We start from the raw sequence: 19,245 nt of genomic DNA, 5'->3' as shown, positions 1-19,245 counted from the left end.
TCTTATGATGACTGATGGATAGATGATTCACTTACTTAAACAAATGTATTTGTTGTAAGTCGCTTTGGATAAAGGCATCTGCTAAATGCCATAAATGTAAATGTAAATGTACAGAGATGGATAACTCCCTTTCAAATGGGTCAGAAGTTAAAGAGACTGGAGGGAGGGAGGAGAATTCTCAAAGTCAGGTAGGGAGACAAAAGCCATAGAAACAAGGACCTCAAAGAAAAGAAAGTCATCTCCAGCCCAAAAGCAACACAGCAGAGTTTGTGAAAAAAGCCCAGGGCTGAATCCTCTACCCCCTGGATGCCCAGCCCCGAATCCAAAAGGAAAGCTCATGATGGCACACCTGCTATCAGCCGACCAGAGAGGAGGTGGAGGACTGAGGATGAACCAGACCAAGGCCCTATCCTGTTCCCTTTCAAACCAGACACCTCAAATAACTACACCCCTCTAGAGCTCTTCCAGCTCTTCTTTACTGAATATGTTGTAAATATTATTTGCTCAAACACCAACAAGAATACCAAGAGTGGACAGGAACCAGGAACTGTATGCCCTTGGAAACCTGTATCCATGGAAGATATGTACAGATACCTCAGCATTGTCATCTACATGGGTTTGCTGAATGTTCAAACTCTGTCAGACTACTGGAGTAAGAACAGTTGTATGGCTGTATGATCTCCCATTTTGCTGTTCAGTCATGTGTATGACAGGGTTTAAGGCCATCACCTATTCTCTTCATATGAGTGACCCAGAAAAGGATGAGGAAAACGACAAGAAAAAGGGGACTAATCAGTATGACCGCTTCTTCAGAATCAAACCCCTCAAAGACCAGATATCGGTTGCATGCAAGTCCTTCTACCACCCTTTTCAGAACCTTTTCATTGATGAGTGCATGGAGCATTCCAAGGCCCACACTGCCCCCAAACAGTACATCAAATCCAAACCCTAGAAGTATGGGTTTAAACTCTGTTTCAGCTGATTCACAAAATGACTACACATGCGACTTCAGTATATTTGTAGGGAAGAGCCTGTCTTGTTCGGTCAAAGGGGAGAGCTATGGCACTGTCATGGACCTGTTGAAGGTGCCTTACTTGGGCACAGGGTATCATGTTTATGATGATAACTTTTTCACCAGCACTACTCTTTTCCATGACCTGTACCAGAAAATGTTTGGAGCATGTGAAACAGTGAGTGAAAACCAAGACAGCTTTTCAGCCATACTAGAGAACAGCATGCCTCTGCGAGCAACGAGAGGGACGCACGACCAATCACCATATACACCACCATCCATAAGGCCTACACAGGGGAGCAGGGGCAGCGACGGAAACAGAGCAAGGACGGTTCCTGGAATCCAGAATTTATACCTGTCCCAGAACCAGTCAAGTACTACAACATGTATATGGTTGAGTCGGTCCTGTCTGATACTCTGATTGAATATCATAGTGTAGCCCAGAAAACCATGAAGTTGTAGAAGACTTTCTTCTTCCACTTTGTGGATATCGCTGTTGTTAACAGCTACCTTCTACAGAGGGAACTGGCCTTAAGTACCAATAAGAAGTCCATGACCCAGAAGAAGTTCAGAAAGCAGCTGTGTTCACAGCTCGCCGTTATTGGAGCAGAGAACGAAAAAGGCAATGTGGGAGAGCAAGAGGAACAAGAGGAATCAGCGAAGGCACCACGGGAGGTGCCATGGGAGACACCACCGAAGGCGGCCCTGTGCCCACAACTGTTGATGCCTCCCTCAGGGCAAGTGCAGGCAGAAAGTACTGTCGATGGTGCAAGAAGAATAAGACCAACTGGCAGTGTGAATCCTGCTAGGTTGCACTTTGTCTGATAGGAGACCTGAATTGAATAAATCTCTCATGATTATTACGTTTGTACAGTTTTGTCTTGTTCATTGAATGATGATAGTAATCTAGGGTCTCTATTTCATAAACTGCCTTACATCATAACCTGAATATTGTACAACACAGGAAGTATTCCTCTGTGATAATGTGCTTGGGAGCAGGAGGGAGCGTCTATGCGTGGGAGCAGGAGGGAGACTTTTATAGAGAAGGGGGATTAAAACCATTACTGAAAAAGAAAGACATACCCGTTCCTGCAATGAGTTTATAGAGATATTGTTTAAGTTTTGCTAAAAAACATAAACTATTTAGTCTAAATGCAAAGCTTAAATTCAGATGCAAATCTAACAGTGCATCACCTAATCAGCATCATGGGATGCTTGTTATCAGCAGGGACTGAGGAGTTCAGGATCAAGAGGAAATGGATAAAGCAAAGCATAGACAAAGTCTAAGAGGTGAACCTGCTAACCCCAGAAAGAAACCTTACCATTAGGTTAGAAAGTCACCCTTCAGCTGGGAAAATACACAAGCACAAGTCCAAAGCTACACTGGAATGGATTAACTAGAGAATGACTGTGAGTATCTGTGGAGACTTGAAGATTACTGACCATCAACAATCCCCAACCAACTTGATAGAGCTTGGGCAATTCACCAAGATTAATGGGTGAATATTGCCTAGTCTGGTGTGCAATGTTGGTAAATAAGCTGTAATTGCTTACAAAGGAGCATTCAACAAATCCTGACTTATATACTTATTCACACATCTACCTTTTTGTATTAGTTGGAAACACTAACATTGACAGATTTTGAACGTCCAATGTAACAAAATGTGAAAATTGTGTAGGGGTTCACATGCTTTTCTCAGCATTGTATAGACAGTTATATATATATATTATATTATATATATAATATATATATTATTTTTATTTTGTTTGTGCATTAATGCACAACAGCATTATACAACAAACAAAAAGCAAACAAAGAAACAAGGAGATCACATTGAAAACATACAGATATTTTCAATAACAACAAGAAAAATAGATACATAATGAGCATTTTAAGGTTACATTATATTAGGTGCTTATACAGATATATGTGTATGTTTGCTTACATTTTTTATACACTTTTTTCATCAATACAATTTTGAGGACTTGGTGAAGAAGTCAATAATTTGTGAAATCATAAAACAAAAAGTGAAGGGGGTTTAATACATTTCCATTTGCAATTACGAATACGATATTTACCCATAATAATAGTTTATTCTCACAGTTGGGGTTATTTCTGGACAGGTATGAACATTGATAGTATGAAACAAAGCGCCTCCTCCCCTCCTCTTCAATAGAGGGAGCACTTTCTGTTCTTCGTTACTGTTTTGAAGACTGCATTTTTCCTGACAGAGCACTGCAAGCTAAAAACCGAGTGGTTAAATTCGTAAGATTTCAAAGAGTACGTCGGGGACGCTTAACTTTGAATTGAAAAACAGTAAGGGGACCTATCAGGTCGTCGGATGGTTTGACCCTCCGTGGAACAGAGTGACTAATAGCAAGCAGAAGAAGCTAGCTGTTGTCCAGAAAAAATCAAGAGAACAACAAGCTAGCTGGCTAGCTAACGTCAGCTAGCAAGAGCCAGGGGAATCGCAGCAGCACCACGGGGAGCCGGGGCCCAAGAGGGAGTCTCTACCAGGCCCGCGGCTTGATGTAGTGTAGCTATCTATCTACCTTTCCTGCCTCACCCCAGCAGCAGCTCACGATGGGGGAGACCAAAATTATCTATCATCTCGACGACCAGGAAACACCCTACCTGGTTAAGTTGGCTGTGCCTGCGGACAGGGTCACTCTTGCAGACTTCAAAAATGTTCTAAAGAAACCCAACTACAAGTTCTTCTTCAAATCTATGGATGATGATTTTGGGTAAGCATACTAGTCTCCTCAGTCGATGCTAGGTAGTAAGTTAAGTTGGCCATTCATTTGGGCTCCTGTCCTGTTGTTGTTGTGGTCAATTAGCTAGCTAGCTAGCTAGCTACGAAAATGTATGTGTCGGCACAACCCTTGCCTTGTTGGTGTGTAAATGGCTAACCTGTCAATTATGATAGGGAAGAATGGTGGTAGCCATTGTATACTGTCTGAATGAATCCATTATTGATTGGCTATTCAACTGAGAGAGACCCTACAAAGTAGTCATAATGAAATGGCGTGAACTATTATTTTTGCACTCAGATATACTCTAAAACTTACTGTGTAACTTGTTTAAGAAGTTCTAGGTGTGCCACAGCAAAGTGGGTCTTCTCAGCTTTGTATTTATAATACATTTATGAAAATGTGTTAACTTTTTGAGAGTGTCCAGTGTATTTCAGTGGGGGACACACCCTTATTTAATGTATTTAGAATCCAGGCTCCAATGTTTTGACCATCAGTAGAATGGCAAGAATGGCCTTTCTTGGTGAACTTGCCCCAAAGCAATGCTTCTTTGCAATGCTGTTTTTTCTGTAGTTGAGTAATACTTAGTGTTTTTGCCTTTCCTATAGGCATTTGTATAATAATTGAGTAAATTCTTTCCCCCTCCCTCTCAGGGTGGTGAAGGAAGAAATATCTGATGATAATGCCAAGCTGCCCTGCTTCAATGGCCGTGTGGTGTCTTGGGTAAGTATAAACACACAAACACAGAGTTCTACTCACACAAGCTCATGTACCTACTTATTGGACTATTATACAATTCAATAGAGTTTGGATATACACACATCCACATGGCACCACTCTTAAGCACAATGTATAGTTTCTTTGTGACCATGACGGTCTGACCCAATAGTATTAAAAGGGCCCATGCACAGTCTCCAGAAGACAGTCACAACACTAGTATGTTTGGAATTGCTAAAAGTATGTTTTTGTGCTTCATTAGCTCCCACTATACATTCAAGTTGAGTGAGAGGGCTGCCTGCATAACTAAAAAAACCCAGACATTCTCTTAAAAACATCTAGATTGACATCTCTCTAGTGCTCTGAGAATACAATATACTAGTAATAGTTAGGCTATTTATGGCTCCTTAAACCTAATTTGTCTGACACACACACACACACACACACACACACACACACACACACACACTAAAGCAATAATCCCCTCTCTCAATGACTGAGACATCTGGTTCCCTGCACAGCCTCCTTTCCTCTCTTTCTCCATTGAGATTGCATTAAGAGAAACAGAAATTACAGGATTGTGGACAACACTCCTAAACAAAGAGCCTCACTTCAACTAACAAGAAGATTGAATCACAGAGAGGGGAAAGAAAGAAAGAGCTAGAAGGAGAAAAAGAGTGCTCATGATGAAATGGGATATAATTGGTTGACTGAGTTCAGTATTATTACGTTTTGCATGTCATAGTCCCCCATCTATCTACCAGTATATTTGTTTCTTATTGGATCTCATGTGATTGCCCTTCTGTGTGTAATATGATGTTACTAAATGTTTGTCTGTCTGGACATTTGTTGGCACAGTCCTAAAGTCCAGTTTCTTTCTGTCTGTCTCTGTGCCTTATCTGATCAGGCTAGAGGTATTTACACTTTCCATCAGTACAATGTGTTTGGTACCAGTGTATCTGTCTGTCAAATAACATATGATTGATAGTGTGTTATTCTAATGGTCTCACGGTTTGTCTTGTCTGTCCCCAGCTGGTGTCAGGGGACGGCGCTCACTCAGATGGTGGCTCGGTGGCGGAATGTTTGTCGGAGCCGCCACAGCCACCCCTGGAGAGGACTGGAGGCATTGGAGATTCCAGGCCTCCATCCTACCAGTCAGTACCCTCACAGCTGTTTGTGTTTGCATGCGTGTGTTTGTTTGAGTGTTTAGCTGTATGACTGTGTGTGTGAGAGTATGTGTGTGGTCATATAAGTGTTGGAATGTTTGACTGTGTGTCTGCATGTCTTGATAAATTAGCCTCTCTGTACCTTTTGTATCTGCTATAAAACCTTGAAAACGAAAAACACAACAATACAAGTTAAATGGAAACAGAATTACCCCTGTGACGCCACTTCCTCCCTCCTATTTCTCCATGTCTCCCCCCACCCTCTGTCATGCAGTGGGAAAGCCGCAGGTGGGAGGGATTCGTTGGACAACGAGACAGAGACAGGCTCAATGGTGTCTCAGAGGAGAGAGAGGGAAAGACCACGTAGGAAACAAACTCATGAGCACGGTCAGAGAGGTTTCCTTACTGTCAGATAACTCAGCAGCTCCTCTTCTCTCTCTTTATCTTTTAATTTATCTATCATTTTTTACCCTCTTGCTCTCACTCTCCCTCTTGACTGGAGAAGCATTTTCTACAAACTACAATTCACTTTTTAGATTTTTTATTCAGTCAACTGGCCGCACAAGATGGTTCTTGTCTCTTACTAGAATGTAGATATCCCAGAAATGTAATATCTCAGTAATAAATGTCCTATTGATATATGCTTAAATGTACAAAACAACTATTATCAAAAGAATAAGAAAAATAATCATGAAATGCATGTACTAGCAGCAGTGTGTGACAGGCAATTTTGAAGGGGTTTAAATGGGGAGATGGCAATGTTTTTCCTACTGGAAGTCAAGACTGAATGACTGAGTTTGTTTTTATACAGTCTATGGTAATCATTTTGGTAGTAATGTATCAACTTATTTCTGTACTGATCCCATAATACCTTGCAAAACCAGCTGTTCCAGCAGCAGTTCCACTAAAAATAGCATTGAGTGCAATGTCTGGATGAAAGTATCTGACGGCAAACTTGAATGGATAGATGGATACAGTGCCCTGCTTAAATAATGGGACAGTGAAGCATTTATTTTATTCTGTTGGCCCTCTACTCTAAAAGTTGGGATTTAAAAATAAACAATTACTATGAGGTTAAAGTATAGATTCTCAGCTTTTATTTGATGGTATTTGTGTACATATTGGTTTTACCATTTAGTGAAAAATACATAGTACCCCAATTTCAGGGCACCAAAAGTAATGGGACAGATTTATATAATTCCCAAATTAAGCACTCACGTATTTGGTCACCAATCCTTTGCATGCAATAACTGCCTGAAGTCTGCGACTGACCCCACCAGACGCTGGGTATCTTCTCTGGTGATGCTCTGCCAGGTCTGTACAGCAGCCATCATCAGTTGTTGTTAAAATTAAATCTTATCAGGAAATTAAATGCATGTTCAATTGTATTTACTTTACAAAGTAAGTTAAAATTCTCTATTTGCTATGACAGTATGTTTTAGGTCATTGTCTTAGTGTATAATGAAGCGTCATCCAATGAACTTCGAGCATTTGCTTGTACTCGAGCAGACAAAATGTTTTTGTACACTTCAGAATACATTCTACTGCTGTAGTTACATCATCAATTAGGACGAAGTTAGCCAGTTCTAGTGGTAGCTACACATGCTCAAAACATGACACCTCATAACACGTTTCACAGATGAGGTGTTATAATGTTAATCTTGGGCAGATCCTTTTTTTTCTCCATACCTTCCTCTTGCAATCACCCTGGTAAATGACTATTAGTCTTACCTGTACACAAGACCTTTTTTTCCAGACCTATTCAGGCTTTTTAGGTACTTATTTAATGATGTTCCAAACTGTTGATTTCGGCAAGCCTAAGGTTTTTCCCCCAGATTTTTCAGCCTAATAATGGCCTTCTTAACGTTCATTGACATCTGTTTTGTCTTCATGTTCACAGACACCAACAGCAGACTCCAAAGGCAAAGCAAAACCTAGAATCAATACTAGACATTGACAGCTCTCTAATGCCTGCACAAATGACGTGATAGAACACACCTGACTTACCAGAAAGACCTGTTAAGCCAATTGTCACATTGCTTTTAGTGTCCTGAAATAGGGGGTCTATGTAGCCTATAAAAAGTGTTGTTAGGGATGTGACCGTCACGCCGTTATTGGCGATTACACGAGGAAGGCCGTGAAAAAAAAAAAAAAAAAGAGACCGTCATAACCGTTGAAATACATTGACTTTAGGGTTAAAATGTGGATGGGTTATTATTTTCATTTAGGTATACTTTACCTAATAGCATGAGTGCAAAAATAATTATTAACAAATGTTTCGTGACGACAATATATATCAAACTGTTTCGTATTTTGAGGGAGAGATAGTTGCGCATGCTCTCTCCCTCACGAAATGTGCTATCCCTTTGAAGCTCCCGCTAGCTATCGCGCTAGATGCGGGGGAGGGGAGGAGCTAGGAACTGAAGGCACTGCCCCTCTACCGATGAGAGCGCGTGCTGTCACTGAAATTACACCTATCGACCAGAAGAGCCGCTCGACTCCACTGATGATCCCCTGGCATGGTGGCGCGACAACCAGGGTCGCTTTCCTTTGATGGCGAAACTTGCAAGAAAATACATGTCTGTTTGCGCAACAAGCACAGCCTCAGAGAGAGTTTTTAGTACAGTATATATATATATTATATTATTATAATATATTATTAACTAACTATAATATATATATATATATATATATATATATATATATATATATATATATATATATATATATATATATATATATATATATATATATAACTATAATATATATATATATATATATATATTATAGTATAATATATTATTATAATATATTATTAACTAACTATAATATATATATATTGTTGTTAATGTTTTTTTTTTTTTTTTTTTTTTTTTAATGCACTCAGTGCTTTACAAATATTATATTATTATAATATATTATTAACTAACTATAATATATATATATATATATATATATATATATAACTATAATATATATATATATATATATATATATATATATATATATATATTATAGTTAGTTAATAATATATTATAATAATATAATATTTGTAAAGCACTGAGTGCATTAAAAAAAAAAAAAACATTAACAACGAAGTAGGCCTGTCTGAAGAGATGAGTTTTTAGTTCTATTTTGAAGGGGAAGAGTGTCTGCTGTTTTTGAGGTCCTCCGGAAAGCTCATCCCAGAGGCGAGGGGCAGCATTGCAGAAGGTGTGGTCACCCATTGACCACAGCTTAGTTAGAAGTTGTATTAGATGGACACACAGACATAATTTCTGTAGCTGATTGAGCCAATGCAGGGACTTAAAAACAGGGGTGATATGTTCATATTTCCGCACACTCTGGGCAGCGCTGTTCTGTATTTATTGGAGTTTCTGCAGGTTCTTACTGGGGATACATTTGTGTGATACTGTCATCCAGACTTGAGGAGACAAAGGCATGGATGAGCTTCTCTGCGAAGTCGGAGGAAGTGTGAAAGTTGGAAGAAGTTTTGAAATCTTTTTTTGGTTGTGTTATATGTGTTGAGCAAGGGAAAAAGTTCAGTTTGTTCCAATTTATAAAATCAGTATCCTAATTGACCTCAATATATATTTTCGGGGAACTACTGCTGAAACTGGTTTTGCAAGTTATTATAAGATCGACTAGAGCCCTTTTCCGTGTAGCCTACTGTGAGCCTTTCCGCTAGCGGTAGCTCAGTGCTGTGTTGCCCCCTGTAGGTGGGAGGACGAACGGTTACTCAAGGGTGGGTCGAGGGGCAGAGCTGGGTGCCTATGACAGCTGCTCCTCCTTTATGAGCAGTGAGCTGGAGTCTACCAGCTGCTTCGATTCTGAAGATGATGACGCCACCAGCCGGTGAGAACCTCCACCCAACCATTATGCAACACTAGCCCAGCGTTAACGTTTTGGCTCCAACATGTCCATAACCAGGGAAAATATTCACTTACATCTTTTCTACTTGAAGCTTTTGTGTGTATTTGTGTGTGGATACTGTATGTGGGGGGTATATGGCTTGAAAGTATTGTTGAAGGAATGTTGTTCATATTGAGCTTGTTGATGGCCCCCTGGTCAGAATATGTGTCAGAAGTTTAACTCTCTCCAACCTTTCCATCAGGTTCAGCAGCTCCACTGAGCAGAGTTCCTCTCGCCTGATGAGGCGACACCGTCGCCGTCGACGGAAACCCAAAACGTCCAACATGGAGAGGGTGAGACGGTCACATTCACATTAGGGCTTTATGTCTTAGATTTACATTTTAGTCATTTTGCAGATGCTCTTATCCAGAGCGACTTACAATAAGTACATTTGTCTAAAGTAAATAAATCAACTATACTTCAGTCATCACAAGTAAGACTTTTTATAAGAATAAGTGGCCAAGCAATCACAGTGCTAGAGGAAGGGAAGAAAACAATTGTTAGTTTGATATGGCACCTTTTAATATAAAAAAAATAACATTTGATGTTTTATCTGTTAATTAATCAGCTTCAGTGCATTATCAAAAACGCAGTAAGATTCAGCTAAAAAGGCATTTGTGTTCGAAATATTCTTACTTTGCAGTACTGCACGCACAAGTGCATTTATATAATCATCCTTTTACCCCCCCCCCCACCACACACCCTCTCCTCTTCCTAGTCATCATCGTTCAGCAGCATCACAGACTCCACCATGTCACTGAACATCATTACAGTCACTCTGAATATGGGTGAGTATGCTTGTCTTGTCTATGCTACACTACTTTTGTCTGTGTCTTTTTTTGTTTTATGCCCATCTCTTTTTGCTTTAGTCTTAGTTTCCTTCAAACTTTGATTGTTTCTATCACCCAAATTAAATGTATTTTTGGCTTTTGATGCATAGCCTGTCCTAATGCGGGTCTGACCTATTGGGCTCCAGCTATTTTTTTGATGACTTCTGAATTACAAATAATGATAGACAGTCGGCAATTCATATTCAAACACAAATAGGCCTAAAATTATTCTTGGAAGTTAAAAACATTATATAATTTGCAGTTGTTGATGTTTCTGGACCTAAGATTTCAAAGAAAAGCTTCCTAAATGTATGTCTAGCAATTAGAATTTTGATTGCAGAATAAGTATACGTTGGAGGAAAAAACACTTTTGTGCCCCGTGGCCCCACCTCTGCTCAAGATTACCACAAAATCCCAGGTCATTTACCTGGAAGTAAATGCAAATAAGTAGAGTAACCACAGTGCTTACAGAACTTTGTGTATACCTCTCCATTAATTTGATCTAAATACCTTTATGAAAAATAAGTTAACTACACATGTGGTGAAGTAGGAAATATAAAAATATAAATCTCTCACCCATTCTTTCACTTCTCACTTAGTCTCTCTCTCTCCCTCTTACACTACAGAGAAGTATAACTTCCTGGGAATCAGCATTGTGGGCCAGAGTAATGAGAGGGGAGATGGGGGCATCTACATCGGCTCTATCATGAAGGGAGGGGCTGTGGCTGCAGATGGGCGTATTGAGCCAGGAGACATGCTGCTGCAGGTGTGTGTTTGTGTGTTAGAGAGGGAAATGCAGCTGAAGGTGAGGTGCTTGGACAGGGAACAACTCTATGTGTGTATCTTGTGTGTGTGCCATATTAAGTTAATTGACAAAGCCTTGAATGTATTCAAGGCAATAGATGATCAAGTGATTGAGACAGTAAGTAGCTGTGTAATGTGGTTTTATTTGCTCTTGCAGGTGAACGACATCAACTTTGAGAACATGAACAATGATGACGCAGTCCGAGTGCTGAGGGACATAGTACACAAGCCAGGGTGAGTGTCACACAGATGCAATAGTGTTGCACGGGAGAACTGATACCACAATAGTACCAAAAAAATAGCTTTCGGTCCAATACAGCTGTGCGTCCACTTTTTGTAGTACCGAATGTGCTAAGACACATTTGTATCAACAGCCCCTCTGCCAGCCGCATTTGTGAACAGTGTAACATTGTATCAAAAGTCGTGCTTCCACGGCCGCATTTGTGAACAGTGCGCTGCATATTTCTATCTAAGAGAACGTTTCTATGCATGAAATTGGCTGATTGGAGAAGATGCATCTTTGCTACTAGCTTGCAAGATGTGAGGTCCAAGTTGACCAAGGACAAGTTGTGTTGATCTGTATGGATTTCACAGAGGGATATTTTTCACATGTTGCTGATTTCTCAAAGTTGAATGAGAGACTAGTTGAATGCACATCCAACCTTGTTTGTTTTCCTTTTTCAGTGACACCCCAGAGGCGAGTGAAAGCCAAATACAAACAATTTCAGATTTAAAAAGACACATACAATACTCAATTAGTTAATCCTTTTTTTACCTAGTCTGATGTATTTCCTTTGGTTTGTATGTAGTGGACAACTAAACTAAATATACAAATAATATAAATATAATGAAGGCTATTGTAAGATATTAATCAGTTTGTTGAACTTGCAAGGCTTTTTTTCTTCTGCTGTGGTGTCGCATCGGTGTATCGTGATACTGAACCGGTATCAAAGTAAAAAATTCTGGTATCTCTAACACACACACACACACACACACACACACACACACACACACACACGTGCATCTTTTCACACATCCACAGACACACTCACAGTACTACAACAGTTTTAAAACTTAGAGAAAGAATGTTGGTTTTTAAATCCTCTATTTGTGTATTTTATTGTATCTTATATATTATGTCCTACTCTGGAAAAGCAACAGATGCAACTGAACTGAAGCCCAGTAAATTTGGCACTTTAGGTTGCGGTTTCCCAGACAGAGTTTAATTTAAGTTAGGATTAAGCCTAATGCAATTTAAATGAATTTCCAGAGTAAAATAAATGCATTTCTGAAACAGCTTCCGATTACTTAGTTCAGGACTATGGGTCCCTGACTAAAATACAGTGGCCTGTGTCAGTAATGGAAGCATTTAGTCTTATTTTGGCTCCATACTCCAAAAGATTGGATTTGAAATCAAATAATTAATATGAGGTTAAAGTATAGATTGTCAGCTTTTATTTAAGGGTATTTTAGTACATGCTGATGCTCTGCCAGGCCAGTACGTCAGTCATCTTCAGTTGTTTTTGTTTGTTTGTTTGTTTGTTCTTTTTGCCAAATATCTTATCAGGAAATTAAATGCATATTCAATTGGATTTAAATGTAACAAACTGTTGATTTTTGCAAGCTTAAGGTTTTGGCTATGTTTCTGATTTTTCTGCCTAATAATGGCTTCCTTGACTTTCATTAACACCCCTTTGGTCCTGATGTTGATGGACATCAATAGCAGACTCCAAAGGCAAATGGGAAGTCTAGAATCAATACTTGATATTGACAGCTCTCTTATGCCTGCACACATGATGTGATGGAACACACCGGACTAACCAGAAACCCTGTCAACCCAATTGTCCCATTACTTTTGGTGCCCTGAAATTACATAACACCCCCTCCACCATGTTTCACAGATGAGGTGAAATAAGGGGTATAAAGTGTTATAAAATATGAGAATCTGTACTTTAACCTCATAGTAATTGTTTGATTTCAAATCCAAACCTTTGGTGGAAAGAGCCAAAAGAATAAAAAATGCTTCACTGTCCCATTATTTATGCAGGGCACTGTAAGTAAGGATTAATCAGATGATCTGTGTGAGGTTAAAAAACATGGGATGGAACACAAATGGCAATTGTTTGCCATGGAGAGCACTGGAACTACCTGTCACATGACACTGGGGCGGTTTCACAGGCAGAACTTGAATTAAGTCAGGAATAGGCTGAACAATGGAGGGAGATTAAAATAAAACTTTCGAAATTATGAATTTTAAGAAGAAAAAAAAACCTTGAAGCTCATTGTGTAGAAACACTCCATTATTGAGAATCTGCATGATTCTGCAACAGAAGCCAAGTAAAAGAACCTTAACTACAATTTGCATGAATTCAACACAAATGAAAAAGCAGAGCCTCCTTGTCCTGGACTAGACTTCATGTTTAAAATGGTAATTTCCCAACATTGCCATAGACTAAGTGCACTAATCTGAGTCTAATTAAAAGCATTCACTGGTATCTAGATTAGCTCTAATCTTCCTTCAGACTTTTCAGACTTCTTAAATCAGACTTTTCAAATCTAGAGTACGGGAGATTGAGGCTATTTTAAACCATGTCTGAGAAATGCAATTTCAGTTAGTCTAGTCTAGTTTAAAAGTGTGTTCTATCTCTTGACAGCTCAGTGTTAACTGTGTGTTTAAACTGTGCTCATGAGCAGGCCGATTACTCTGACAGTGGCTAAGTGCTGGGACCCCAACCCTCGGAGCTGCTTCGCTTTGCCCAGAAGTGAGTCTTCACCTGCTGCTTAACACACACACACACACACACGCTCACGCACTTATGTCACTTTGATTGTCGGGCAATGTCTTTGTGAAACCAGTTTTTTTTTATTTTCTTATGCCCCTGTTTTTTACCAGGTGAGCCGATACGGCCCATTGACCCTGCTGCGTGGGTCTCCCACACTGCTGCAATGACAGGAGTGTACCCTGCATATGGCATGAGCCCCTCAATGAGCACTGTCACATCTACCAGCTCCTCTATCAGCAGCTCCATCCCTGAGACTGAACGTGAGTGACACCTGTGAAATGCCAAAACTGGCTTGCTTTATAAATCTGTGCATGGTGTTCTGTTTAAATTGTCCCGGATTGTGAACCTGTGTCCTGTTAAAACTGTCACACATGGAAAAACCTGACTTCCACATTGTCAATGCCCTGTCAAGACTACTATAAACCAATGCCTTTTATACGTAGGGCTTCGATCATTTCTTGACTTCCCTTTTAAGCGATAGCTCCCCCACCAGCTAAAGATTGTTAGAACACCTTCTCAAGTCATTTGTTTAACAATAATCATGCACAATATCTTAACCAAAGCGAAGGCTATTCCTTTTAAGGTAGCTAAGATAGGTTGATGTCTACCTGAAAATGCTCCATGTTTTATAACATTTTTTGGCTAGTGTCCTGTTCTACAGTGTGAGTTGCCTGAGGAAGAGACGCTGGTGCGCCTTCTTGATTACTGAGTCAATGTATATGGACCATTTCAGTTTGTCAGTGATGTGTACGCCAAGGAACTTGAAGCTACTGACTCTCCACCTCAGCTCCCTCGATGTGAAGAGGGGCTTGTCCTCTTCACATCGTACCGTATTGGCTAGTGCAATCAAATTTCTACTGAGATTGTGGAGATGCCTGCAGTGAGGCCTTGAGTATATACACTGAATTACAGTTGAATGATGTCTCAGGTGAGGTGATCAAGAAATTCCCCTGACGTTATATATGCGACCCACTAAAATTCAATCCAACTTTCTCTTCACAGGTTTTGATGATTTCCACCTGTCCATCCACAGCGACATGGCAACAGTTGCCAAGGCCATGGCATCTCCAGAGTCTGGGCTTGAGGTGCGAGACAGGATGTGGTTGAAAATCACCATTGCCAACGCTTTCATCGGTATGCTCACTCACATTCTCTCTGATTTTGTTCAGCTGTCCTTTTTGTGCATATTGTTCAGGTGTGTGTGTGTGTGGTGAATCCTCAGGGTCGGATGTGGTGGACTGGCTCTTCCATCACGTGGAGGGCTTTTCGGACCGGAGGGAGGCGAGGAAGTACGCCAGTAACCTGCTGAAGGCCGGCTACATCCGCCACACTGTCAACAAGATCACCTTCTCTGAGCAGTGCTACTATATCTTCGGAGACCTCTGTGGCAGTGAGTGACTTTCTATTTGTTACAGTCTGAAAATAATCCACAACCCATTAGGTGTTTGCAGAACTGAAGGATCTGGATGGGTGTAACCTACCCTAAGTCCATTGGAAGCCAAGGTGGATCCATCATTATATTGCTTAGCTTTACACCTACCTTCTGATCTGGGACAGTGAAGCATTTTGATTTTGACAGTGGAGGAAGTTAGGCCCAGTCACAAAACACTCCCTATATCCTAGCTGTGACTGCTGTAGAAGATGCAACAAAATAAAACAGAACAATAGCCTTTCAATGTCATCCCACCTTCTCTTTCTACCCACCTTTCTCAGACATGACTCACCTCTCTCTGCACGACCATGATGGCTCCAGCGGAGGGGCTTCTGACCAGGACACCCTGCCCCCTCTGCCCCACCCCGGGGCGGCTCCTTGGCCCTTGGCTCTGCCCTACCAGTTCCCCATTCCCCACCCCTACAATCCCCAGCCCTCACACGACCTTCCCCAGGGCTACCCAGGTGTCGGGGCAGGCAGTGCCGGCAGCCAGCACAGCGAAGGTGAGAAAGGCCAGGTTCCATAGAATGTGTTATTTACAAAAAAAAGTAATGTCTAAAAGACAATGTTTGGACATACTTGCGTTGAATGCTTGCTGACGTGTACATTAACACATCTCCTCTCTTTGTGTCCCCTGTCTGCAGGGAGCAGTGGCTCAAACTGCAGTAAGAATGAGGGCCGTGGAGGCGCCAAGTCAGGTGGCAGCGGGAGTGAATCAGAGCTCAGGAGCCATCGGGCCCCCAGCGAGCGTTCGATGGTGCCTGCCAGCGAGCGCAGTGTCCGTAGCTCGCTCAGCCACCGCAGCACCCAATCGCATTCACTCTCTTATGGTCCCAGCCTTGTCTACAGCCCCCCTGGTCTGCCCCCACACCTGCCCACTGCTGCCCCAGGGGCCCCTCCAGGCAGGGAGCTGGCCTCTGTACCCCCTGAGCTTACTGCCTCCCGCCAGTCTCTGCGCATGGCTGTGGGAAACCCTGGCGAGTTCTTTGTGGACGTCATGTGATGCAAGTCAAGTCATGGGCCCATAACAAAATGGCTGATTGGTATTTTTAGTTTAGTGCTGAGAGAGATAGAGGGGCCGGAAGAGGACATTTATAGAAATCATGGTTGGGGTCAATTCAATTTACTTTTGGTTTACCAGAATTTAAATAGACTTAAGCCTAACCCTATAAGAAATGTTCTTTCTGGTTCTTCTGCTCCTAAGGGTAATCGCTATACTTTCTTCAGTGAAGAAACCCTCCAGATGGAACCAAAGCACCTTTCTCAGTTCCTTCCCTATGAGAAGAGTTTATGTTGGGACAGGGAGGGAGGCAGGGGGGAACAGCAGGGGATGACTCAGCGCTTTCGAGATTTATTTTGATTTGTTCTGTTCTCTTTCCTCTCTCACCTTATTTGAATGTCCTCTGTCGACCCGACCCCAGTCCACCAGAGATAGACCAGGGGAGGGAAGTTAGAAAATGAAACCTCTTTCCATCCTCTTTTTCACTCCCCTCAATGACCTCTAACAACAGATCATTTTTCAAAAACTAAGTAATAGAAATCAGTGACAATGAATACTAACTTTCAAACCTGACAGAGTTTTTTATATGTTTGTTTGACTTATGGAAAAGTACAAAAAAAAAAATATTTGAAAAGTGAATTGAGGCCCTTTTCTGTTCTCTTTCTTGTTTTATCATAGCTGGTCGCAGATACCGGTAGTTACATTTTTCAACATTTAACATGAGCATCCAGTTTAAAGCCTCATTTTTAAGTACATTGTAATCTGTTAACCATTGATCTTTGGTCTCTGTCTTGTGGCGATGATGTATAGTGGAAAAACATTTTCTTACCAACTATTTCACAATACTATTTTATTGAGAAAAATGTCTTTTTATTTATAAATATAGTTTTATGACTTAAACTTGGTTGTGTTTTTTTTGTGTCTCTGTGCACATTTGCAGAGAGACAGAAACAGATCTGGCTGACCCACTGCATTGCTAATAAACTGTGTTACCACTACTGGTAAATAAGGACACTTTTAGGGGGAAAGAATGATACGGGAACGTGGAATATTAGACCCTAACTCAAAACTGTTTTATCGATCCATCATTACGTGCAAAATACCGTACTGCAGCTGCTTGCCCACAATAAAAAAACCTCTATATTGGAATATCAAAGATCATATACGCAGAGCACTGTAAGTAATGGGACAGTAAAGTATTTTGGCTCTGTACTCCAAACATTTGGATTTGAAATCAAGCAATTACTATGAGGTTAAAGTATAGATTGCCATCTTTTATTTAAGGGTATTTTAACACATATTGGTTTCACCATTCAGAAATTACAACCCTTTTTATACATAGTTCCCCTATTTTAGGGTACCAAAAGTAATAAGACAGGTTAATATAATGTCCATATTAAGCACTTATGCTTAGTATTTGGTCGACAATCTTTTGCATGCAATAACTGCCTAATGTCTGCGACCCATTGACCCCACCAGATGCTGGGTATCTTCTCTGGTAATGCTCTGCCAGGCCTGTACTGCAGCCATCTTCAGTTGTTTGTTTTTAGGTGTTTTTGCCCAAAATCTTATCAGGAAATTAAATGCATGTTAAATTGGATTTAAATCTTAAGATTGACTTGGCCAGTCAATAACTTTCCACTTTTTGGCCCTGAAAACCTCTAGTTGCTATGGCAGTATGTTTGGGTTGGTGTCTTATTGTATGATGAAGCGCCATCCAATGCATTTGGAGGCATTTGCTTGTACTCGAGCAGACAAGATGTTTCTCTTCAGAATACATTCTGCTGCTGCTGTCAGCAATTACATCATCAATTAAGACAAGTTAGCCAGTGCCCCCATTTGTGATTTCCAGTGCTTTTTTTCTTCTTCTTTTTATGATGTTGAATAACTGTTGATTTTGGGAAGCCTAAGGTTTTGGCTATGTTTCTGCTAGGTTCGTTGACACCTCTTTGGTCCTCATATTGACAGACATCAATAGCAGACTCCAAAGACAAACACAAAGTCTAGAATCAGTACTAGACATTGACAGCTCTAATATGCCTGCACAAATTATGTCGGAACACACCTGACTAACCAGAAACCCCTGCCAATTGTCCCATTAGTTTTGGTGCCCTGAAATAGGGGGACTATGTATATATATATATATTTTATAAATGGTGTAATCAGTATGTACACCAATGCCATCAAATAAAAGCTGATAATCTCTAACATAACCTTACAGTTATTGTTTGATTTCAAGTCATTTTGTAGTATAGAGCCAAAATAAGAACACAATGCTTCACTGTCCTATTACTTACGCAGGGCACTGTTGTGTTGTCTAAGCTCAGAGGGACTGAAACTTGTGGTAATCGGTTGGATACACGTTATAGAGCCTATGCACAATTATAGAATTTGCCAGCGAAAACCCAATGCCCCCTCACAAGTACGTTCTGCCGCCGGCCCAGTATACTTATCTTGTAGGGTGCGGCTGGAACGTTCGCCGTTCCACCGCGACTTTTTCCTTTTTTACCGTGACGTGACGGTCGTGCGTAAATGACGTTGGTCAGATGACTGACTCTCTGAGGAAGAGGGGGAAGCCAAATAGGTACGCTCGTTTTGCACGCCGTTCTCGCTCGGGTGAGGTTTATGCCCTGGTATGCGGAGCTTGCACTCTTTCATCCGTTGGATTTCACCCCTGTGGCGTAATAATTATGCGTGCCCCCCGGCTCTGGCTAGGGGGGGCAGTCACAAACTAAACAATAACGAAACGCTCGTAGTGATGACAAAAATGTAAGTAGAAAACTTCAGATCATTAATTACAGCAGCCCCAAGATGTCAGCGCCAAATGAGACCTAGGTA

At 40.8% G+C, this 19,245-nt stretch overlaps 1 protein-coding gene across 2 annotated transcripts; it reads left to right on the top strand.

Annotated features, from left to right (window-relative positions):
- The first annotated feature begins 3,247 nt into the window (after positions 1-3,247).
- On the top strand, positions 3,248-17,301 carry LOC310810961 (segment polarity protein dishevelled homolog DVL-3-like). 2 transcript variants are annotated; one of them, XM_083678907.1, is made up of 15 exons: positions 3,248-3,757; positions 4,417-4,486; positions 5,513-5,634; positions 5,921-6,033; positions 9,366-9,501; positions 9,761-9,851; positions 10,277-10,346; positions 11,015-11,154; positions 11,350-11,426; positions 13,887-13,954; positions 14,086-14,235; positions 14,978-15,109; positions 15,198-15,365; positions 15,689-15,910; positions 16,052-17,301. In XM_083678907.1, exons 1-15 carry the CDS (start codon positions 3,597-3,599, stop codon positions 16,408-16,410), a joined length of 2,079 nt encoding a protein of 692 aa, XP_083535033.1. In that variant the 5' UTR covers positions 3,248-3,596; the 3' UTR covers positions 16,411-17,301. The 2 variants fall into 2 exon arrangements, with proteins under 2 accessions (XP_083535033.1, XP_083535032.1); XM_083678906.1 differs by having other exon boundaries at positions 5,513-5,652.
- The last annotated feature ends 1,944 nt before the right edge of the window (positions 17,302-19,245 follow it).

This window comes from Argentina silus, assembly GCF_951799395.1.
Source record: "Argentina silus genome assembly, chromosome: 1".
Lineage (NCBI taxonomy): Eukaryota > Metazoa > Chordata > Actinopteri > Argentiniformes > Argentinidae > Argentina > Argentina silus.
The sequence above is the reverse complement of the archived record's forward strand: the minus strand, read 5'-3'. Positions and strand labels throughout refer to the sequence as shown.

Coding starts and splice junctions, on each gene's coding strand:
- LOC310810961 (XM_083678906.1), top strand. CDS start 3,597: ATGGGGGAGACCAAAATTATCTATCATCTCGACGACCAGGAAACACCC. Junction 4,487..5,512: donor ATGGCCGTGTGGTGTCTTGG/GTAAGTATAAAC, acceptor GTCTGTCCCCAG/CTGGTGTCAGGGGACGGCGC. Junction 11,427..13,886: donor GACATAGTACACAAGCCAGG/GTGAGTGTCACA, acceptor GCTCATGAGCAG/GCCGATTACTCTGACAGTGG.